General features: G+C 43.6%; 1 protein-coding gene across 2 annotated transcripts; it reads left to right on the top strand.

Annotated features, from left to right (window-relative positions):
* The first annotated feature begins 15579 nt into the window (after positions 1-15579).
* Positions 15580-20234, top strand: NHLH2 (nescient helix-loop-helix 2). Of its 2 annotated transcripts, XM_027624600.2 has the most exons (3): positions 15580-15730; positions 16137-16462; positions 18239-20234. In XM_027624600.2, the coding sequence occupies exon 3, from the start codon at positions 18247-18249 to the stop codon at positions 18652-18654; it is 408 nt and encodes a 135-aa protein (XP_027480401.1). In that variant the 5' UTR covers positions 15580-15730; positions 16137-16462; positions 18239-18246; the 3' UTR covers positions 18655-20234. The 2 variants fall into 2 exon arrangements, with proteins under 2 accessions (XP_027480401.1, XP_027480410.1); XM_027624609.2 differs by lacking the exons at positions 15580-15730; positions 16137-16462 and adding an exon at positions 17409-17488.
* Positions 20235-24810: the final 4576 nt, after the last annotated feature.

Raw genomic sequence — 24810 nt, 5'->3', positions numbered from 1 at the left:
TGTCTTTTCAGTTTCTGGTGGCTGTCCACGTTCCTTGACTTCTGGCTCCTTGTCTTGGCTCCGTCTTCACATCACCCTCCCTGGTGTCTCTCAAAACTCCCTCTACCTCACTCTTACAAGGTTACGTGTGATTGCACTTAAGGCCCGTGTGGCTGGACCAGGATAAGCCCCTTCACTTAATCAAGAGCCGTAACTTAAGCACACCTTTTGCCATTTAGAATAACATTCACAGGTTCTGGGAATTTTATGTGGGTATCTTGGGGGTGGGGGTGTGGATGAATTTTTAGCTGACCACAGAATCCAAAGCGTCAAGGTCCCCATTCTGGGGTCCCCACCACTAATGCATGAGAAATCCTTGAGCTGGAGGTAGGGGTTGTGTCACCTACAAGTCCAAGTATCTCCTTAGCCAGATCCAGTTACTTGAAATTTCCAGGGACCTGAAATTCACAAACTCCTTTGGATTTAAACATTAAGACATCATGAACAGGACAAGATATCCGGGAAGCCTAAGTGATGAGGCATTGCTAGTCACAATCACCTTAACAGAGATCAGTTTATCAGATTAACCCTAGTCACTCATGGCCTTGCAGAAATGAAATCAGTCAGGTCAAATCTGATGGATATTACGTTTCTTCAGGTACATTATGTTGACAGGAACAGTGGCTTCGAAATGCCCCTTGAGCCTTTTTTTTTTTTTTTTTTTGAGGCCTTATCTGCTGGATACCAGAACATCTGGATGAAAAAGCTGCAGTATTTAATGAATTGTGTTTAAGTTTTATCTAAAGAACAACTTTTATATGCTTGGTTATTGAAAGAAGTTAGCTATCTGGCAGTTTCCTTTTAGGTTTAAATTGTTTGTCAGATTGGCATTTCTTGATCCATTTGTTTGTTATTCCTATGTCCCCACACTGGGAACTCTCCAAAATATTTTGTTTTACCTCCTGAAAAGACCTTTTTGTAACCTTTTTAAAAATGCTTATTTTTTAAAGAATTTTATGTCGACATTAAAGAACACCTTTGAAAGGCTAAAAAAGCATCACCCATAATCCCACCAACCTAGCAAACAAGAGTTTTCATGAGGAGAATGTTCTAACCTTATTGAACATCGCCGGGCTCCTCCAGCAACAGCTTGAGACTGTAAAAGAGAAACAGGAAAATACTTGCTTTTCAGTTGTGACGCAAAGAACTATTTCGAGAACTGATTAAAGCACTTAGGTACCCTGGCAACAGTCTTATGAATAAATAGGTCTTCATCATGCCCTGACACCAGAAAATGCTAACAGATGTGATCAAATAAGCGGGCAATCACCTGGTAAAATCCCGGGTACTATAAATTTTCATTGTGATTCATTGGAACTTTGTGCTAGAACTTCACCATAGAAATCAGATGGAGTCCCTGGGAAAGTTTGGATGTTCCAGGGCAGAATGCTCTCTTGGTGTCTCACCAACACCCAAGTCACCCCTTTGAGCCCAAGGAATGTATTCTTACCTTTAGGATTACTAGGAAAGGGTGCCTGGGTGGTACCCAGGTTAAGTTAAGCATCTGCCTCCGGCTCAGGTCATGATCTCAGGGTCCTGGGATCAATCCCACCTCGGGCTCCCTGCTCATCGGGGAGTCTGCTTCTCCCTCTGCTGCCCTCCCTGCTTGTGTTAGCTCTCTGTCAAATAAATAAATAAAAATCTTAAAAAAAAAAAAAAGTTTACCAGGAAATACTAGAGAAACATTTTTTTTTTCCCTTGAGGGAAAACACTAACATGAGGCTCTTTGGGGAGCCTTGAGGGGGCACCAAGGGATGAATCTAGATTGGTGGCACTGGATTTTCTAAGACTGCCTCCATGTGGTACAGAGTAGCTTTCATTTTCTTCTTGTCCTGAAGGATGTTTGGATACATGGTATTAGTTGCTTTGCTAAAATCATAAGAAGGAAGAACAGAGGTGCTGGTGCCAGCCTGCCTTGTGTGAGTTCCAGCTCTGTCACAAATTAGCTGTGTGACCTCCGGAAAATTAATTGACCACTCGTGCCTTTGTTTCCTCATCTGGAAAATGGGGATAATGGTAATACTTGCCGCATAGGATTATTTGAGGCCTGAATGAGTGAAGTGCTTGGAGCTTGGCCCATGATGTATGCTCAGTAAACGTCGATGATGGTTAATCTAACATCTTTCCTTGGAAAATCATGCTGAGTCCAGGGATTTTTTACCCCTTTATTCCACCCAGTACTCACAAACTGTCTGCTAATTAAGCCAGCCTGGCATTTTGCCAGGGATCAGCATCAAGCCCACTGGGTGTTGGTTTCTGAAATACGGAGCCCACTTCTAGGAGTGAGCACGACATTTGTCCTTAAGCCTCAGGTTTTGTGTAAGGGTTCCACAGGTGCACCTGCGTATCTTTCATCCAGCCAGCAGAGATTTGGGTCCATTTAAAGCAAGTAAGGTAGAGGGGGCCTGGGTGGCTCAATCGGTTAATTATCTGCCGTCCGCTGAGGCCATGATCTCAGAGTCCTGGGATGGAGGCCCTGCGTGGAGCCCTGGGTCGAGTGAAGCCCTGCATTGAGCAACACCCCCGCCACACACACTGCGTGGGGCTCCATGCTCAGTGGGGACTCGGCTTCTCCCTTGCTCTCTGCCCCTCCCCCTGCTTGTGCTCACTCTCTCAAATAAATAAATAAATACAATCTTTAAAAAAAAATAAAGCAAGTAAGGTAGACTCTTACTTTTTATTCAGTGTTAAGTGCTCAAATCCTGTCCTGTCCTGTATCACGCTATTATCATTTAAAGATCATTTTCCTTGAGAGAAAAGGTTAAAGAAACACACGGAATGAATTGTTCTGCCTTCTTTGTGCTGCTGTTAACACCAAAACAGCCATGGACGTAGGCTTCCTTGTTTTTCTTCCAACTCCAAAGATAACTAAAACACCTTTTCACGTACTATTATGCTTCCATGCCTCCCCTAAGTCTGTCCTTTAGGTACAGGAAAGGGGACCCATTCTTTGTATTTGCCCCTGACTGGATCTTCTTCATTCTTTAAGAGACCCGGCCCATCACAGAGCCCCTTCTGTGGCCATGCTGACCTGTTTCCTTGGGTGCCGCCTCCCCATCCTGTTCACGGTCATGTAGGACCGAGAGTTACAATGTAAGCCACCTTTCCTGTTTTGAATTTAGTCTATGGGATTACAGCTATTTTTAATTCAAACTTTTTAAATTCTCTTTTCTTAAAATCCAGGGTGTATATCAGAACTTCAACAAACATTTTCTTTCTACACTATCATGTGAAGTGCTGTGGATGTGAGACTGCTGTAATTCTACTTCTTTCCTTCCAGTTTGGCAGGTTGGGTCAGGAGAGAGCAGAAAGTAACTGTTTCTTTCATTGCATCTTCCACCTTCTGAGGGATTCGTTAGCAAGGGAATCAAGAATTTATTAGATGTTGTAGTCTGGGTTTTTGTTTTGTTTGTTTTTTTGGAGGAAGACACAATGAGACTTTCATTAATTATTTTAAGCAAACTTTTCATTGGAATATAGCACAGGAACAAGAAAACACTTTCAATCCTAAGTGTAGAGCTCAATAAATTTTCACAAAGTGAACACACCTCTCTAGTCACCTAACATGAAACCTATCAGCTCTGCTGAAACTTCCCTCTTCCTCATAAATTCGTTTTAATGGAGTTATAATCTGTTCTGGAAGAGGGTAATTATCCTAACAGGAGCTAACACTTGTTGAGAACCTGAACTATGTGTCAAACCCTATGCTAAACAATTTATATGCCTTGCCTCTTTTCATCCTCACAGCAGCTCTATGAGATGGGTCTTATTATTTCCCCCATCTTAAAGATAAGAAATCGAAGCTGGGAATGGCAAGATCACTAGCCAATAAGAAATGGAGCTGGGGTTCAAATCCAGATCTAGCTAATTCTAGAGACTGCATTTTTACCACTGCAGGAGTTACACCTTTTCCAGCTTCTATCCAGCCAGCTGGGCACTACGGACGTTGGAGCCAGATAGTTCTGTCACAGGAAACGTCCTGTGCATCACAGTATGTTTATAAGCATCCCTGGCCTCTACCCACAAGATGCCAGAAGCACAATTCCCTCTGCCTCAGCGATAATCCAAAATGTCCCCACACATTGCCAAATGTTCTCTGGAGAGTAAAAGTGCCCCCCGTTGAGAACCATTGCTGTAGAAAATGATCCCATACTTCCAAGCTTGCCTTCTCTCTCCTCACCGATTTGCAATCTGCCATGAGTCCCTCTGAAATAAATGCACGTTCACCCAGGTGCACACGTTCCTGGTAGGTAGTGCGATTCTAAACTCCTGGGATCCATCAGTTCTTTTGGAACCACTGCCTCACTGCCCGGGTTGCATTTAAGAATCTGAATTATGCAAACACATTCTTTGCCACGCAGTCTCCCGAAGCCCCAGATACCACTGCTCCAGCCGCAGCTGTCATGGCTGCTGTGTCTCTTGCCTTTGACTTTCTAGTAGAAACTCAGTGAGCACATCTTCTGACACCCTCACACGCATCACCCTCCATATATCTATCTGTCTGAGTCATGGAAGGAGAAGCTGGTATACTCAAAAAAGGGCAAGGTGAGAAGCAGTTAGTAGACATTACTTATGGAGGGGAGAGCATGATTTGGGGAAACTGAGGCAAGATACTGCAGCACGCTGGGTGTGGTAACCGTAGGGAGGCAATACCACTTCTAGGACTGAAGAGGCAAGAGGAAGACGTGGTTATTTGAGCCCAGAGACAGTTCCTATATGGTGGCTCTCACGGGCTCAAGCCAAATAGAAGGCATGGGGGCCCAGTGATGCAGGCTGTATGGTCAGATTCCCAGGCACAGAGCAGCAGGGAGAAGGGCAGAGAGTGGATCTGGATGGGCAAGTGGAAGAGGTACAGCACAGTAGCTTTACAGTTTGATCTGAGTACATTTCTCTGCTCCCTTCCCCAGATTTCCTTTTGAAGTCCTCTTTATCAGATCAGAGGGCTTCTTGCCAAAACGTGTTATCCTGGTTTTGAAAGATGCCTTCTTCTTCTTGCTGGGAGCTCATCATTCTGGCATCACCAGCCATGGTTTAGAAAACCAAATCCTGGGTTTTGATAACACCGATTTAGCCAGCTGTTCATTTCTCCTCTCCTCCCTTCTCTGCCAAGATTACAAACTTCAACTGGAAGAAATTAGAAAACCTGACTCATCTTGTGAGATCAGGGTGGGTTTCTCTATTAGCTTCAGGAAGGAGTAATTCACCTTCTAGCCCTTTCTTTGCCTGATGTCCAGATCAGGATTTCTCAAACCTGTCAGTGTCTGGGTGTTCTCTCAATTGATCTCAAGGACACATAATGCTGCATTTTCCTCGGATCTGGATTCATCCTGAGCAGGAAGGTCTTTAGGGCTGAGGGGAAAGAGAGCTCCAAGATGGAAAGGTTCTATTTTTTTTCTCTTTTTCCTCCAAGCCATATACCTGCTGGAATACCCCTCTGTCCTCTTAAAAATTTCCCATTTTTACTCTGTGCTGGGTTATTTCTGCCACCCAGTCTAGGAACCCTTTGTTCTCTCCACTAAGGCTTTCTTCAAGCCCTTCTACCTTCTACAGGGAGATCAGTGGCATGTACAGCACATCTGAGAGGGGCAGATAGAGAGAGGCAGAGACAGAGAGACACCAAGTAAGCTGACTCCAGAATACTCCCTTTCATGTTCCTGCTACCCGAGAGTCAAGTTGAAAAAAGAACCTTCTGTAGCTCTTTCTATAAATTTCTGCTCCTGTTTGCTTTTGAGGTCTTGGTCTCTCAGGGATTCTTGGTAGCAGTGCCATTAAGTTGACATGGCTGTTTTCCTCCCCCTCCCACCTAACCTCTGATAATCTACAGGGTATTGGTAATTAGCAGTAAATTGCACCAGCTATGAATCAAGTCCAGTTCCTTGCCGTGAACACGGCGAGGCAGCAGTGCAGTTCTTGATCCACACAGACCCACGATGGCAATGACTCATGCATACCTCCCCACCTCTTGCCATGCCGGCTGTTTTTGCTCCTCGGCTCCTCAGTGTAACCACAGTCTGTATTATCCTGTGTTAAGGCTCTCCCTTTCAGTCTAATGGTAAGCTTAACTAGTGGATTTTTCTTTTCTTTTCTTTTAAGATTTTATTTATTTGAGAGAGAGAGTGAGAGCGCACTCACAAGTGGGGGGTGGGGGGAGGGGCAGAGGGAGAAGCGGACTTCCCTCTGAGCAGGGAGCCTGATGTGGGGCTCGATCCCAGGACCCTGGGATCATGACCTGAGCTGAAGGCAGACGCTTAACCGACTGAGCCACCCAGGCGCCCCTGGATTTTTATTTTTAATTAAGGTAGCCTAGCAGTTTAAAACAGGGCTTACAATAGTTAGACTTAAGAACAATTACATACACAAACACAAATAAAATTGATGAATTATGACAATCTTTAACATGGGACTTTTTAAAAAATTTTCAAAGTGCTTTTCACATTTTCTTAATGTTGATAGCATTACTGTGACATATGTAAGGCAAGTATTAGTTTTCATATTACAGACGAGACAACTCAGGCAGACATTTGATTTATTCTTGCCTTTTTACTCCATTGGTCTTATGTTTATTATCAGATTAGGTTAACATCTTTAAATTCTGTCAATATCAACGTTAATTTCCTGATTTGGATAACTATAGTGTGGTTATGCCCTTGTTCTTAGGAAATATACACTGAAGTATTTAGGAATAAAGGAATGCAATCTGCTCCTCATTCTCAAATGGTAAACAAGGAAAGATTAGGGGCGCCTGGGTGGCTCAGTCAGTGAAGCATCTGACTCTTGATTTCGGCTCAGGTCCATGATCTCAGGGTCCTGAGATCAAGCCCCTACACAGGCTCTGCGCTCAGTGCGGAGTCTGCATGAGGATTCTCTCTCCCTCTGTCCCTTCCCCTGCTACTGTTCTCTCTCTCTCTAAAATAAATAAATAAATCTTTAAAAAGGGAAGATTATGTGAATGCATGTTAGTTTCTAAATTTTTTTAAGGGTACAGGTATGAGTTTTCTTTATAGGTGACACATTTTTTATTTTCTGGCAACAAAGTCACATTCCCATCCCTCAGAATGATTTCCCCGAAGCAACAGCTTCTTTTGAAACATTGTTACTTGCTCACTTTTTGTTACTTTGAAGAAGCAGATTAAGTGTGTTTATTTGTGGGGTTTTTTTTTTTTTTTTTTGGAAAATATATACTTGGTTACAAACTACTTTCTTCATTTGTTGCCATAGTAAGGTCAGTATATGGGGAACACTTCCTTTTGTAAAAAGAAAAATGTTAAATTCCATTTCTAAGTCCACAGTTTTTTGGAGTAATTTTTAGTAAGTTTACTAGCAAATTTCCATGAGGTAGAAGAGATTTTCACGGTCACGCCTCATCTCATAAAAATGTACCCTAAAGATTCTGCGATGGTTGAAAGGTCTTGCTCCAGTGAAACTAGCCATGCCAGTAATACCCTATTAGCGCTTAGGCTACAGTGCATGGCGGTTAACACGGGAGGTGTCTAGTAATAGCTCCTCCTTGTAGTAGGCTGCACACGCAGCTGGTGACCGCAAGACACTGCGACAGTGATGTCAGTGTTGTTGCTCTGTGTATTAGAGAACAGTAACATTTATTTCAGTTTAGCTAAAATTTAAACACAGCTCTAATCTTTTCTTCCTGTAACCCAAAGGATTAACTTGCACTTCTCTTGAGGTACAAACTCTCATCTTTAGGGACCACTGACTTCAAGAATATATTCCACACATCTGTTCTTCCTTTCATTACTGTCCCCACCATAGGGCAGTATCATTTCCCCCACAGTGTAGGTTTTCCATCACTAAGTTCGAACTGCATGCGGCTGTCCATGCCCTGATGTCTTCTGTGCACTTCAATACTTTTCCTGTCTGGACCTTAAGACAGACAAATCTACCCAGAAAAGTCTGAAATGAAAACAGCCTTTTATTTTCAAAAATGGACATTACTTAAGATACAGGCATAGGTAGTGTTTACAATTGTAAGATACTGAAACAACCTAAATGCCCACACATAGGAGAGTGAATGAATAAACTGCAGGATCTCACACAATGGAATACTGTGCAATTATGAAAAGGAATGCACATTTTTAAAAATACTGAAAGAAAAAAATAAATAAAAACAACTGTCAGTTTAGAATTCTATACCCAGAGCAAATCTTCCAAAAATGAAACCAAAGTAAAGACAGCTTCAGAAAAACAGTAGGTGAGAAAATTCAGTGCCAGATGGCATGCTGTGTAATAAATGTTAAAGGGCAGAAGAAATATGTTACCAGGCCGAAACTCATATTTATGCAATCATATAAGGAGCTCTGAAAATGGTAAAATGAGTACTACCCTGCAAAATAGGGAACAGACTATTGATACCTGTAACAACATGGATGGACCTCAAAATAGTGACCCATTGAAAAAAGGCACACAAAAAAGAAAACATAATATTTGATCCCATTTATATAAAATTCTAAAAACACAAAACAATCTCGAAGGACAGAAATTAGACCAACAGTTTCCTGTGGGATGAGAAGGGAGGATGAGTGGGGATGGATTACAGAGTATAAAGGATGTGTTCACTACCCTGATGATTATGACGGTTTCATGGCTCCACACCATATGCCCAAACTCATTACACTGTGCATTTTAAATGCATGCAATTTACTAAATATATTATACCTCAATAAGCTGAAGAGTTAACAATAATAAATAGTAGGGAAGAGGTTGGACAGCTGGAGCACTGCTGGCAAAAATGCAAAATGATACAACTACTTTGTAAAACAGTTTGGCGGTTTCTCATAAAGTTCAACAAGCATGCACCTTACAACCCAACGATCTCAGCCCTAGTTATTTACTCAGGAGAACTGTATCCATACGTCCTCATACATGCTTGTATGTGCATGGTTATACTAGATTAGTTAGCTGTATGCTTAGGATCCAAACAACTCAAATGTTGATTCATTTGTGAATGAATAAACAAACTGCTACATCACACAATGGGCTACTATTCAGAAAAACCAAAACCAAAACCAAAATGAACCAAATTGCTGATTTATCCAACAACATGGATGAATCTCAAAAGCTGCATGCTGAGTAAAAAAGCCAGACTCAAAAGTATGCACACTGTATGATTCCATTTTTACAACATTCTGGAAAAGGCAGAACTATAGGAACAGAAATCAGATTACTTGTTGTCTGAGGTTGATTGTGGACAGAGGGATTGGTTACTAAGGGATACAAGGATGCTTTTAGGGTGATGGAAATGTTCTATATTTTGACTGTGTTGGTTACACGAATGTATACATTTGTCAAATTCATAGAACTGAACATCTCTGAAGGGTGAATTTTACTCTATATAAATTAAATTTCAATGAACTGATTTTTAAAATTAAGCATCCAAACCATAAAAGGAAACCCCTGAAGTTTTTCAGTAATGCTTAAAGTCATGTCATATTCAATCTAGCACTTTTAAACATTTCACTAAATATAATGGTAAACGTTTAGAACCTTTTCTTGAGGTTTCATATTCTATAGCAAAAGCCACTCTTGGGGAAAAGGCTGAAATAGTACACAGGAACCAATAAGGTAACAAACAAATATGCATTCCCATGTCAGCAAATTTCACTAATAGACACTGGGGAAACACTGCTGAAGATTTAAAGAAGCAAGTATGAGACCAATTCATGGAGTGGGGGCAGTTTGCTATTTAGCTGGATGAGAAAGAACATCAGTGATTTCTAACATGTTTCAGTTCACGATACTTTACATATTGTTTCAATAATCAAATACACAAAGAACTTCTTTTTAAGGGGGCATTGAAGGTAAAATGTATGGGAGAAGAGCTACTCACAACTGAAACGATCTTTAATAAAAGAATGATTTATGGAAAAACTGTGGACCTATAGCCACTGAGGGAATGGCTGCTTTAACTCAAATAGAGGGCTGGGAGCCAGAAATACCGTCACAAACAAAATTTATTCACTAAATAATTCCTATGTAAGAATTTTCCATAAGAAAGTTGAAGCATACCAGATATACTCATGTAGTTTTCAGTCTTTTAAAATATGGTAGAATCTTTGCAATAAATGAAACTGGAAGAGATCATGAAATTCTACTGTCCCACAAAGAATTAGTTAGTATATAGCAAAGTTCTTAAAGAATCTCTTAAAGAAGGTTGTTCGACTTTAAGTGTTCTAAATTTATTTTTCTTTCATGACTAGGGGGTGTCAGTAAGATGCTAACAGCAGATTAAAAACAAACAAAACACCCTGAATGTCTCTCTTTATGTATGTATTTTTAAAAGAGTTAAATGGTAATTTTTAAAAAAAGAAATTTGTGCCATGGAAAAGACATTTTAAAGATTTTTATTTATTTATTTGAGAGAGAGAGAATGAGAGAGAGCACGAGAGGGAAGAGGGTCGGAGGGTGCAGCAGGAAAAGACACTTTAAAGAGAGATATTGGGGGGCACCTGGGTGGCTCAGTCAGTTAAGGGTCTGACTCTTGGTTTCAGCTTAGGTCATGACCTCAGGGTTGTGAGACAGAGTTCCACGTTGGACTCCATGCTGGGTGCGGAGCCTGCTTAAGATTCTCTTCTCCTATGGTGAGCACTGTGAATTGTGTAAGACTGTTGAATCACAGACCTGTATCTTTGAAACAAATACTACATTATACGTTAAGAAAAAAAAAGGGGAGGTGCCTGGGTGGCTCAGTTGGTTAAGCGACTGCCTTTGGCTCAGGTCATGATCCTGGAGTCCCGGGATCGAGTCCCACGTCGGGTTCCCCGCTCAGTGGGGAGTGTGCTTCTTCCTCTGACCCTCTTCCCTCTCGTGTTCTCTGTCTCTCATTCTCTCTCTCTCAAATAAATAAAATCTTTTTAAAAAAAGAAGAAGATAGTAGGAAGGAAAAAATGAAGGGGGGGAATCAGAGGGGGAGACGAACCATGAGAGACGATGGACTCTGAGAAACAAACTGAGGGTTCTAGAGGGGAGGGGGGTGGGGGGATGGGTTAGCCTGGTGATGGGTATTAAAGAGGGCACGTATTGAATGGAGCACTGGGTGTTCTACGCAAACAATGAATCATGGAACATTACATCAAAAACTAATGATGTAATGTATGGTGATTAACAAAACAAAATAAAATTAAAATAAAATAAAATAAACAAACAAGTAAAAAAAAATTCTCTCTCCTTCTCCCTCTGCCCCTCCCCCCCCACACTCTCTCTCTTAAAAATAAATAAAAAATATAGATAGAGATTTGGAAAATTTTCTATTGTTATGTGATTTTTGCTGCTCAAAGTAATGGAAATGTGCCCATATATCAAAATCTCTTACATGTGAATGCTTAAAATACTTAGAAAAATCTAAACTGTTAAAATTTTCCAAAGAAAGAGTTTCAGGGCTTTTGAACTCATTTGTTAAAAGAATGAAGAATTCCCATTAGAAGGAAATTTGCTAGCCAAATTTCATCAAAACTTTGGCATATTTGGTAGATAAGAGAGAAAAGATTAGAATCATAATTTAGTTAATAATCAATGATGAACTACTATTTGGATCTTTGAATTTTTGTATTACATCTCTTTCTGCCATAGTAGCCATAAAATCCAGATTCTAAGTAAATTGAGCTTAAAAACCAGACCATCAGATCACATTATCACACAGGGTTAAGCAATGATTATAATAAAATGAAGCTTATTGCTTCCAAAAACTACATATTATCTTGTGCTGTTAACAGGCTTTTGTATTTAATAATAATAACAATAAATAAAAAATGTTAACAAAGATTATTGATTTTATGTTTCACATTCTTTAAAAATGTCTTTTTGTTTATGCTTTATAATTACAGAATATGCTTGTAGGTAGTCCATATATAAAGTTTGTTGATAATAAATATACATATACTGGATGTATACTATCAAAAATTTTTACTGATGGGGTGCAAAATTTAAGAAAATAGATTGGAAACAGCTGTCTAGTGGAATTAACAAATAATTATAAAGCCTTTGTAGTCCAATAGCATCAGGCACAATTCTAGATGCACAGTAAGTATTTAAAACTGTTTGCTCAGTGACCACCTCTGAATACAAAATGTGGTACTTTCTGTATATTTTGTGTGTATGTATAGTTCTCCCTTGGAATACGCATTTCATTTGGTGACTAATTCCTCTGCCTGAGTATATCTGTGTAAGACACCTGAACCACAGAAGCAGTAGTGCTCCGTGGTGGCAGTTTCTGAATTTAGACTACCTGAGTCTAAATCTTGGCTCCATAATTTATTAGCTAATAACCTTGAATAGATCATCTTCTGTGGCCTAGCTTCCCTTTATGCATAATCAGGACAATAGCAGTACCTGTCTTATCGCTTTGTGGTGAAGATAAAATGAGTTAATATGTGTAAAGTCCCTAGACCTATGTCTGACATATGGAAAGTGCTCACTGCAGGTTAGTTGCCAAAAACACACACACACACACACACACACACACACACACACACACACCCACACACACACAATTGGGGTGAGTACACTGATATGTTTATATTTCATGTAATTTTATTTTACATTTCAGGTTCACAATATGTATGTATTTTGAATAACAGTAATATTATTAACAATAGTCAACACTGATTGAGTATTAGTTCTGGGCATTCATTTAAGTACTTTACACAGATTATCTTTATCTTTGGAAAAAAGATGATACAACATAGCAACATATAGCATATTTTTCTTATTCCCATTTTACAGATGAAAAACTGAGGTCCAGAAAAGTAACGTAACTCCTTTAAGTTCACATAGCTAGCTTATGATAGATCCAGGAAGACTGGCCTATTTTTTTTTTTTTTTAGATTTTATTTATTTATCTGGGAAGGAGAGGGAGAGAATCTCAAGCAAACTCCACCATGAGCAGGGAGCCCAACGTGGGGCTCGATCCCACGACCCTGAGACCATGACCCCAGCAGAAACCAAGAGTTGGACGCTTCACTGGCTGAGTCACCCAGGCTCCCCGGTATGGCTTTATAAATCACTGCTTGCCACCTCCCGATTGTTTAATATTACTGAATATTACTTCTAATACTCCCTAATATCTTCATTTGTATGATGCTTGGTATTTTATAAGATACTTTCACATACAGTGAGTCTCATAAACAGCCTGTGAAGTGAATAGGGCAAGATCATTATCCTCACTTTTATGGAGAGGAAACTGGTACAACTGAAACCATGGGAGTCTTTCAGTAGATGTGTTTCTGCGTTACAAACATCCTGGCTGCCTCTGTACACAAGGAGTCATTCACCATAAACGGACCGAGTACTTACAATGTGTCAAACTCAGACATCCGTGATGCTCTGGAAGCATCACAGCCTAGTGGGAAACACAGGTATGGAAATAGAGAATCACCATATACAGTGTGTAATCGCTAACGGGGATAGGAAAAAAAGTGCTTAGGAAGCACAGAAGGAGGGACCATCTGTGCCGGGGAGGTCTTAGAAAAGGTGAAGGTGGCTGCGGGGGATGGGGAGGCTTTCCTGGAAGACAGAACACACGTGTGTGAGTGTGAATCCATGTTTGTGACCGTGACTGTGCGTCCAGCCATGGCTATGGATGAGTCTGAGTGTGTACCTGTTTACAAGGGCTTACTCACATATTAATGTATGCACACGCAGTCCGTCAGTGTGGAGTCAGTAAGCCTGAATGTAAAGAAGAATGTGTCTGGATCCACACACACCTTGGCAGAATCTGACCTCCCTGGTACCTTCCCACTGTCCCTTGTTCCCCCAATATCAGGGTAACCAGAGATACCAGTGGCTTCCCACTGTAGCAATTGTCTCAGGAGCTCTGGTGATTAGACGCACCAGGTTTTTCACTCTGTCAATCTGAAGGTGTAGCAGTCTAATAGAGCCAGCTAGCTTACCTGAGTGGGGGTGGGTGGGTGGAAAGTACAGTTATCTGTGGGTGCACATCTGTGTGCACACTTCTGGCTATGTGTGAATGCTTAGTGTTGCTGCTCTAAGCCAGACTGGGGAAATCTCCTTTTCCCTTCATCTTCACCACCTTGGGGACTTCACCCGCTCACCTGTTTCCACTGCCACCTAAATGGGGCTGGCTTCTGCCTCCACTGAAGTGTCCCGGGGATATCTAAAATGTGCTTCTGTGCTGGGGCTGGGCAGAGGCAAGGCTGGAAAGTGTTGGTGCCCATTTTCCTTGGAGACACTTCCTACTCTACCCCACCCCTGCCCCATTTCAGGCCAGACATCTCCCCTAAGCTGAAAAATGTGTGCAAAGGCAAACAGGACTGGTGGTAGCCATGAGGGTCACTCCCAGGGGTAGGCTGATCAATCCTCTCCCCTGATGATAAAACTTGTTTTCAGAGCAAAATTGAAAAAGAAAGAAAACTGAGGACCCCTCTCTCCACAGATATTCCCCCAGGAATTAGTGAGGTGGGGAATAAGGCTATAATATTCATATTTCTTTTAAGCTTACACAATCAAAAAAGCTAAAATTGCAAATAATAGGTAGTTGATGGAGACTAACTGTATCTCTCTAAAGTGGTAAAGTAATTGAACTAGATTTTCCCTTTTGTTAGAAGGCATATAAATTCAGGGCCATGGGGTCGTGTAAGGCAAAGGCATAATGTGCTGCAAAACACTGGTGATTTGTGTGGGTTTGCATCCTGGCCCAGTGCACTGCCTCACAGCTAGATATTCACATGGTAAAATAAGCAAAAATGAAGTACAATAATCAACACATGTAATTTGCCATATTTTAACTTGAATGAATGAATAAGCAATGAGAAAAACAAACATATTTAGAAAAGTAGAATGGTCTTGTGGTAGAGTGCTCTCTGAAATTACAATACCTGGATTCTCTTCCCAGCTCCACCAATGACTTAATCTATTGAAAAGGGTTTTGTTTTTATTTTTTTAAATCATATATTGGAAAATTAATCCAGTGGCAGGATATATTTTAAAAATATGAGTATGTTCAATCAAGTCTTGTTCAAGTATCTTTTAAAATGTAAATGATCACTAAAATAAATGATCACTAATAAATGTTAGCTGTTGCATATATGAATATATTTACTATAGTACCTACCATATATAGTATATATTTTCATGTTCTGGACACAAATATTTTCCTTAACATTAAGGGAAGATACTGTTTTTCTAATACGGGAGAGCAATTTTTCCATAGTCAATATGTGTTTATTTGCACTTAAATTATTGATGCATCAATAATCTGAAAAAGAGAAATAGTCTGATAATGGCTAGAGACTCTGTTTAGAGGCTAAGGTTTCTATCATGGACTGCTTTCAACTGTTATATTTTATGGCACAGATTCAGTGGGAATCTGATCTGCTAAAATATTTGGGCTGTGAAAACTCCCACACTGTGACAGATGTCAAGTCCAATTAAGTGACTCATGTCCAGGTTTCTGTCCAATAGGATTTCCCATTAAATATCAATTTAGGGAAAAAAAATTCCATCCCCCTTCTTAAGCCTTTATCTCTTCCACCATCTCCAGGCTGAATCAATTGGTACCAGGAGAGCCAAGAAGCCACACACGCATCTCTGCCACTTTGCTCTGGCTCTCCCACCCTCTCCCGTCTTTCTCCGCTTCCCTGTCACTGTTACTCCGGGAGACGTTCACTTTCCACCAACCTTCTCCAAGCGTCTCCAAGCCAGACTATATATATTTTACTGTAAGGTAAAGAAAGGAGGGGGTGGGGTGGGAGATGGAAGCAAGCCTTGAAAGACTTTGAAACTGCAAATAGGTGTCTGTTTATACAAACTACAAGTAAATGAGGAAAGAGGAAGAGGCAAGCTTAGCCCCGAGTTACAGTATTGTGTTCCTGGGAACTGGGGAGACATCAGCTGAACAAAGCCTTATCTCAAAAAAAAAAAAAAAAAAAAATCACTTCTGAGGAAGATCGCATCTCTGCCTTGCACTTCCCAGTTTCTGCTCAACCGTATTAAGGGAAGGAAAGGAGTCGTACAGGAGCGGGATCTTATCTTAACCATCTTTCTTATTGATTCTTCCGCTATTAGAAAGTGGAGGAATCAGCCCTTTGATGTGATTGTGTTTATCTCTGCATCTCTTTTGTTATTTATAGAGACCTAGAAGAGGAAAAAAGGCACGAGACTTTTCAACACCTCACTTAAAAAAATCAACAACGAATTTCCCGAAATGTTTGAGAACAATTAAAAGGAAAAGGCGTTTTTGGTCTATCAACTAAGTGAACAATCATTTATATCGTCCACATCCTGAGACATTATCGTCCCTCGCTGTGGACACTAGCGAGATGACAGCTGCTTTTTCATATTCGAATGTAATAAATACTTGCTGCTTTTAATATATTTCGGAATTGCTCCCCTGTATTCTTTGGAATTTGTAACTCTAAAAGATTGGAGAAAAGATTATCGAAAAGGCTTTTACAAGGTAAGACTTCTTTAAATAATTTTTTTCCACCCTGGAACTAAGTTAGATTATTCATATTGCATTTATGGATGTGCTTCAGCTAATTGTTAAATAAATAAAATGTATGCACGACATGCTATTTATGAATATTTTAAAAAGATATCTGGAGGAGAATTTAACATGCTTTGAGGGCAACCCAGGAACTTTTTAGCCGAACTACAACTATGTTATGGCTTATTGTGATTTTCCATTACTCGCCAATTTATTTATGCCCTTTCAAGCCGAATGTGTAGATGCAAGTTGTTCTACTTTATGAATGTATCTGCAAAAAACCCGTAAGGAGTCACATGTAGTTCACTTGGAGCATTTGTTTTTATTTTGCATTAGAGGACCTGCTTTCCTAGCAGCGCAATGAAAGCCAGCTTGGAGACAAATTCGCTCCTAGGCAAGTGCAGCGCTAGGAGCGGATCACACATCCCTGGCTTTTGTTTCTCTAGAAGCAAGCCCTCCTACACGTCGCCACCGCGGATTTCTCCCGCGGCGAGCGTCGCTCGGGCTGCACTCACCGGGCCCACGGCCTGGTGCTCCCCCGGCGCCTGCGATCGGTGCGCGCTACACCCGCAGGTGCGGGCCCCTACTGCTGGCCCTTTTCTTGGAGGCCGAATCCCCCCCCAGGCCCCGCGGTTGTGGGCGCGCCCCCCCACCCCCCGCAGGCGCGCGGTCGGGGTCGGAGCTCCAGGCCGGGAGAGGAGCCCGGCGAGGCCGTCTTCCAGGAGGGCGTCGTTACACGAGAGCTCAGCACAGACCGGCTCGGCCTTGGCCAGGCCGCCCCGGGACCGCTGCGGGCTCTCGGCTCTGGGCCCCTCAGCACCGGACTTGGCGGGCGGAGAGGACGCTCGGGCCGTCTCCTCCCGTCCCCGGTCTTCCCTTCCCTCCCAGCCTCTCCTCCCGCCGCGACCCGGCCGCCGGCATTTTCCCGTGAGGTGGTCAGCCGACTGCCGGGCGCATTGTCTCATCTCCCCGTCTCCGCGTCCCTAAGTCCCCGATGTGTGTGGCTGTCTGCGTGACAGATGGTGCTTTGGGGAGCCGCGAGGGCATAAGGGTCAATTTTCTGTAGAAAGGAGCCTTCGCGTTTTCAGTCATTGTTTTTTCGGAAAAGCCTCCCGCTCCGGGCCGCCTGTCCGCCGTCCGCGCTCGGGACCAGGGTTCATCTCCAGCGCGGGGCGCCCTCCGCAGCCACGGCCGCCCCGCACGCCCCAGACTAGCGTGAGGGCCACAGGCGCCGCAGCCTCCGGCTGCTGGGTCTAAGGCCCTCGGAGCAGGAGCGCCCTCGGCGTCTCCCCGCCCCGCGTGAACCCCAGAAGTGCTCGCCGTTCGTAATCATTCGTTTGTCAGGGAATGGGAAGTGAGGCCGACTGCCTTGCAGAGTCGGTATTTGGCCGGAGCAGGCACAGAACGCGGTCGCAGCCTCCTGGGCCTGCCCTCTCCCGGGGGGGCCTGGCCCACAGACCGGTCTCGGCCTCTCGGAGGCCGAGGAGTCCGGGATGCGGCCGGGGCCCAGCCGGGACCTCGCTGGCCCCGGCCCCGTGGGGAGGCGCGGGGTTCAGGCCCTCGGGCCTGCCCCTCTCGGCGCGCTCCCTTCCCCGCGGGGCTAGCTCCGTCGAGCGCGCCCGCCTAGGGTGGGGAGGGGACCCGGGACGCGCCGAGAGCCGACTTGGTAGGCCCTCGCTTGCTCTCCCTCGGATCCAAAAAAGACCCTGCTTCCTTTAATTGATTGATTTTCTGGCTCCCCTTCAGCCTCCAAAATGATGCTGAGTCCGGACCAAGCCGCCGACTCGGACCACCCCAGCTCGGCGCACTCGGACCCGGAGTCGTTGGGCGGCGCGGACGCCAAGGTGCTGGGCAGCGTGTCGGACCTGGAACCGGTGGAGGAGGCCGAGGGCGATGGCAAGGGCGGCAGCCGGGCCGCGCTCTACCCGCACCCGCAGCAGCTGAGCCGCGAGGAGAAGCGCCGCCGCCGGCGCGCCACGGCCAAGTACCGCTCGGCTCACGCCACCCGCGAGCGCATCCGCGTGGAGGCCTTCAACCTGGCCTTCGCCGAGCTCCGCAAACTGCTGCCCACGCTGCCCCCGGACAAGAAGCTCTCCAAGATCGAGATCCTGCGTCTGGCCATCTGCTACATTTCCTATCTCAACCACGTCCTGGACGTGTAGGGCCTGGGGCGCGGCGGGAGGCCGCCGGTCCGGAAGCCGGGGCAGCGCCACCGACCCGGGCGGCCGCCGTGGGGCTGGCGGACAAGGCGGTGGCCCAGCGGGACGGCCGCCGGGAGAGGCCTGGACGCGGGAGGAAGCTCGCCACGCGTTTGAGTTCTCTCCGGTCAGCAAGGAGACGAGGGGTTTCCAAATGGGGAAGGTGGGGTTGTCTGGTGAGCCTGGGGTTTGCAGGGGGCATTTTCCAGGCCAGGCGTGCCTCCTGGAGGCATCCGAGACGCACCGCCTCCAGGCCTCCCCTCCGTGTGTTAGGATCCCTTTAAGGGTAGTTGCTTTAGCTCACTGGAGACTTTGAGTTCTCCTACATTTATCTCCCACAGATCTTCATGTTTTGAAAGAATGAGGGCAGAAGCTCAGAGTAAAGACTCCTAACTTTAGACTATCTGGGATTTTTCTAATTGACAAATCACCTAACATTTGGAGGGTTTGGGAAAGACTCTCCTCCAATGTAGATTTAAGGCACAGAAAGGTGGAACAGGAAAGTTTCCGTTCTGCTGTGGAAAGGAAGATTATATTAGAATCCAAATAAAACAGACAAACCCTCAATATTGGTAAGCTCAAAAGATACATTGAGAATAGACACACTGTGGGAAGATTTGAGCTGGGTGAGATTTAAACCCCAAGGTATGACACTGATGTAGACAAGAGAATACATAATTAAATGGAAATTTTAATATCTGATTGCTTTTTCAGGCGAAGTGCCCCTTTATATATCCCAAAAACATCTATTTGTGACCTTAAACATGTGGACCCATAGGTGCAGTTAGAAAAAAAAACAACCTATTTTTATTTATGTTAGAAGGAGTAGAGTATTTTTTTCAAGACATTTATTTTTCAGAGTGGTGACAATTTTACTTTGGATACTCTGTGCCAATTTATTTATAGTCAAGTGTTTACACTTTTTCCTGTGGAATAATTATGTCTAACTTTTTACGTGTTTGTTGAGATTATACTGTGGTCTTTCTTTTTGCTCTAATTATATTGCACTTGTATAACAAATTTCCCACTTCTCCCTGTTTCTAAACATATTTTATATATTAAGATGTTTGTTCTTGAAAGGTTCTTTTGTTGTGAGATCAGCAACACTAGCACTTCACTATTATAGTTTTTTAAAAAAAGTTAAGTGTTGTTATTCTTATCTGTAGTTATGTCTGAAAAGTACAAACTGTTTATAAGGAGAGTAGCTTCTTTGTGTGTGTGTGTGTGCTGTTTGTGCGTGGGATGATTTTAGGAAATTAAGTTATTTTCCTAAAAAAAAAATTCAAAACTACTTTCCTCTGTGACAACCAAAAAGAAAAGTCTATAACCTGAAAATGTTTCATGTTCTCAGCTGTGAAACTCTTAAAACAAGGAGTGTATTTTAGAGACAAGGGAAAAAAAAAAAAACCGCATCTGCTATCCAAAGATTTTAGTCTTTTTCAGGGTTTTTTTGTGTCTCTGTTGCTTTATATAATGCAATATTTTGTAGTGAAAATAGATATAATCTGGTTTCTATCTGACAAGTTTTTCATATCTCATGAATGGTGCGCTGTTTTGCATATAAATAAAGGTATCAAATAAAGTCCTCTCCTTTATTTAAAGCATACTGTCTAAAAATAATAAGCCTACTTGTTGAGCATGAAATATATTAATGTACACTCCACAAAAAGGAAATAGTTAAAAAAAAAACCCACAACCCCCCCTAAATCTTAACATATTTGTGTATTGAGATACTTGATGCTTTTCCTAAACTTGGATCCTGACCAGTCTACATAGATGTTCCACGTATGATGGTGACATAGATAACGTTCCTCTGAATGAGGAATAAATTACAGTGTTTATATAAAAATATTACTTGAATCATGGATTCCTTTGCCCTAAAAAGAAACAGTAATTAACTCAACCTCTTCAAATTTGAGTTAGGAAACTGAGGCACAGGGAGGTTAAATGCCCTACACTAAATCACACGGCTATTTGCTAGCAGTAAGAAGACCCCAAGATGATGACACTCAGTCCTCATGGCACTTGTTAAGAACAAGGTGTATACTGCAGCACTCAAACATCTAATTAGGACATAGATTTAAGACATGACACCTGCAAACAAACAAACAAAAAATTAAGTCCTGGACCAACCCTGGGATATTAAGAATGTCATCTACTAAAACTTGTAAAAATGTGAAATTGTCTGTCTATAAGCAGAACACATGAATACTTTAAAACTTCATACACATGTACAAAATATACACATACATACACACACGTATAAGATATTATGAACTATGAGTCTATATCACACCAAATCTCTGGTTGCCAAGTAAAAAGTGTAATTACATGGATACTTGGTTTTATGTCTGTGAATCATCTGGGATTATGAGCATTTTTCACTTTTCACCCGTGTATCTTATAGTCAGGTTCACAGATAACCTAGTGAGACTTCATTCTCTTCTTCACATGGAGGTAGGTGCTTAGTAGGAATGCTCTTTCTAGGGCATGAAAAGGAATGGTGCCTTCTTTGGCTTTGTATCTGGAGTCCTGGCTACTGCAGCAGTGGATGGTTAATCCAGCCTCCAGACATGCTGTCTTTGGATGGACTGTTTGGATTGAGGTCTTCCCACCTTTAGGAATGGTCCCACTCCTGACGGCACTTTACTATTACACTACAGAAAAACTGGCCCTGCTCCTATGCCAAAGAAATGGAGTCAACTTCGAACCTCTATAAACTCTGAGGACCTCCCTTTTCCTGGTTTATGAGCACAATTTCCAACTGACCTACACAGACCTCCCAGTGACATCTAGGAAGGATGTTTTAACTCACCCCCCCCCCCCCTCCAGACTACGGCCCTCACCCTTGGTGTTAACCTGAGGCGGACAAGGACAAGGGGCAAAGCACAACATCCCTTCCCAGCTACATGGGTCCTGTGGTCCCAGGAGAGGATCTCTGCAATGTCATTTCAGATCCAAGGCTGTGTAGCACCCTCTCAAGAGAAAGGGGGCATGGTGGCACTCTGCTAGACCAGAGGGAAACTGACTCATCCCTGGCATGTAACACGGGCTCAGTGCTGTCCAGCCACAGGCAAGGGAGTAATGACCCTTCTCTGAATAATGACGGTGAGCCTTCAATCTCACATACAAATATTTATTGAGGGCCTACTGTGTGCCGGACATTGTTCTACTAGATGCTGAAAATAGAGCAACAGATGAGATAAAGCCTGGAGAGGAGCAGTACACTGACAACAAATTAAACGTATTTAATTTCAAGTTTTGCTCAGTGCTATAAAGAAAAACAAAGCAGGGTAAAGAAAGAGACATTGGCAGCAGAGGGTGCTGCTAAGGGTATGATTTTAGGGCTGTGAGGGAAGGCCTCTTGGAAGAGGCAGAGACCTGGATCCGCCTCACTGGCAGCTGCCAAGGTCGCTGCTACTTGTAGTGCCCTGTCTTCTCACATCCTGTTACCATGTCCTGTGCTTATGCCACCAAAACCAGCGCAGCCGACCTCTCACCACGCCCCACTGGCAGCGGCCTCATCCTTCACCCCCAGCTTGCTCTCTCCCTACACAGACTATGGACCGCAGTTCCCTCAGCTGCTCCTCTGACCTTATGCCCTCTGTCCCAGCTGCCCACATCCGGCCAGTGCATCGCCACTCCCAAGGAAACCTAGCCCCACCGGGCCCAGCCAACAAGGCCACCTGTGCTGAGTATTTCTATGCCAAGATGGCCACTTCACTTCTGCCACTGCACAGAGACATCCAGAGAAAAGGGGCCAAAGTCTTGAGCAAAAAACCCTTCCCTTGCAGGGAGAGGGCAATGGGAGGGCAAGCCACTGACAGTATGGGTAGTGGGATGGATTAGGAGAGGCACAGCAGACTGAGGACAGGGGGTGCATACGGAAAGAAAGGGGGCTGGATGGAGGAGGAGAGAAGGCCCGCTTCCCGAATGAGACCTACTCTCGGGGATTCCTCCAGTGGCCCTGCCCTATGACCACACTGCCTGCTATGATGACGACGACAGAGCCAACCTCTGGAATGCTGTGACGTATCCAGGGCCCATCACTGCCATCCGTCTCTGGATGCCAGTCTTCCTCCTACTGAGGTTTGGGGGAAGCAGAGGGTAAGGGGCAGAGGGCAGCCAGCTCAAGTGCATGTAGCCAGTCCCCTTTTCCAGGCCTAGAAGGGCTCTAGCTCATTGTTGGGGTAGTAGGAATACCAACAGCTAACATGCCCTCAGTGTGTATTGTACGCTTACCGAGTTAAGGCCTTTGCATGCCTTATTATCTCATTTAATTCTCACAGCAACCCAACTAGGTAGGTAACTGTTACTGTCTCTACTAAGCAAACGAGCAAACTGAGGCTTAGAGAAATTACATAACTTGCTCAGGGTCATGAAGCCATGTTTGTTGGTTTCATGAAGTGCGTAGCTTTAGGGGTCATACTCAACAGTTTTCCTTTGCTAAAGGGTGGCTGTGCCAAGCATGCACCTTACCTTTGGCCCTGGCACCCCATCTCCCCATCCATGTGCTTAGGAGAAGCTTCAGTTCAGGTCATGCCTAAGGAATGTAGGTCCCACAACCAAGAGGATGGAGGGAGGCTAAGACTGAGTCTGTCCTCTGCTTGCCAAGCTCAGCACGTGCCTGAGCTTGGAACTAAGCTGTTGGGAGGCAGGGGAGCCTCTTTCTATATTGTCGGAAGACACTGCAGGCTTGTGGCAGCCCTGGACCAGCTCTTCCTGAAGGAGACTGGAGCTAAGCTGACACTGTCCGAGACATTACTATTCACCACCTGCTCTTCTGGCTACCCCACCCACGCTCCTTAGCATACCTGGTCCGTTCTCACGTTGGCCTGAGAAACATCTTTTTTAAAGTTAGCATGCTAGTCCCTGCCTGAAAGCTCTTCTTGACTTCCCACGGCTTATAAATAAAGCTCAAGTTTTTCTCCAGGCATAGAAATCTTTCACAAGCTTGTTGCAGATACTCTCTAGCATCATCTTCAGCCACTCTCCCTGAAGTTAAATGTTCCTGCCAAATTCAGATTTCCTCTCTTCCCTGGAGATGCCTGATCCTTTCTAACCTGTGCCTTTGTACTTACTCTCTTTCTGCCTGGAATGCTTTTCCTCCATTCTTATGTTTTGCCCAGAAAATTCCAGTTATTCCATTGTCACCCAACTCAAATGTAAACACTTTACAAAACTTTCCTCAGTTTCTTTGGGCAACATTAGCTGCTCTGTTCTCTGAATCCCAAATACAAACATCATTATACCAGAATTATTTGTTTCTCCTATCCCTGTGTTTGAAACCCAGGAGTCTGGGGCCAGGTTTAGACTCTGGCTCCAATTCATTCTATGTGTGTGATGTTGAATATGTTACTATACTTCCTTAAGCTGCCATTATCAGATGTGTAGGATGGGGTGATATATGCACCTTATCTCAACTCCATGTTTCCAAAGGATAATGGAGAGTGCTTACCAGAAGAGGAAGAATACAATAAGAGCTGGATGATTGTGAGCTATTGTAATTACTGTTCCATTTATAGCATGCATAGGAAGTTGTATAGGAGAAACTAAAAATAATACGTTAATAATTCATTAATGTGGGCGCCTGGGTGCCTCAGTTGGTTAAGCGACTGCCTTCGGCTCAGGTCATGATCCTGGAGTCCCGGGATCGAGTCCCACATTGGGCTCCCTGCTCGGCGGGGAGTCTGCTTCTCCCTCTGACCCTCCCCTCTCTCGTGTGCTCTCTCTCTCTCTCTCATTCTCTCTCTCTCAAATAAATAAATAAAATCTTAAAAAAAATTCATTAATGTGTTAATGATCTGTGGTCTCCATCAACTGTATTCACCTGCATATGACACATAACTAGCTCTACAAAAAGTCAGACAGAAATAATCCCTGTCCTATAAGACAGAAAACATTACAGGTAAGTAAATAGGATGTGAGAGAATAAAACATAAAAGCATACGTTCAAAGTTATGCACATGTCTGCAGCCCCCACCCCACTCCACGTGGGAGGCCTGCGCTACGCCTTTTCTCTTTTCATCGTGGTTTCCCCTCGGCACTGCTGCTGTCACAGGCACTATCGCAGAGAGGTCAGGAGCATGGACTCTGACAGAGCACGCCTGTGTTCGAATC

The sequence above is a fragment of the Zalophus californianus genome, chromosome 4, assembly GCF_009762305.2.
Source record: "Zalophus californianus isolate mZalCal1 chromosome 4, mZalCal1.pri.v2, whole genome shotgun sequence".
NCBI lineage: Eukaryota > Metazoa > Chordata > Mammalia > Carnivora > Otariidae > Zalophus > Zalophus californianus.
The sequence above is the reverse complement of the archived record's forward strand: the minus strand, read 5'-3'. Positions and strand labels throughout refer to the sequence as shown.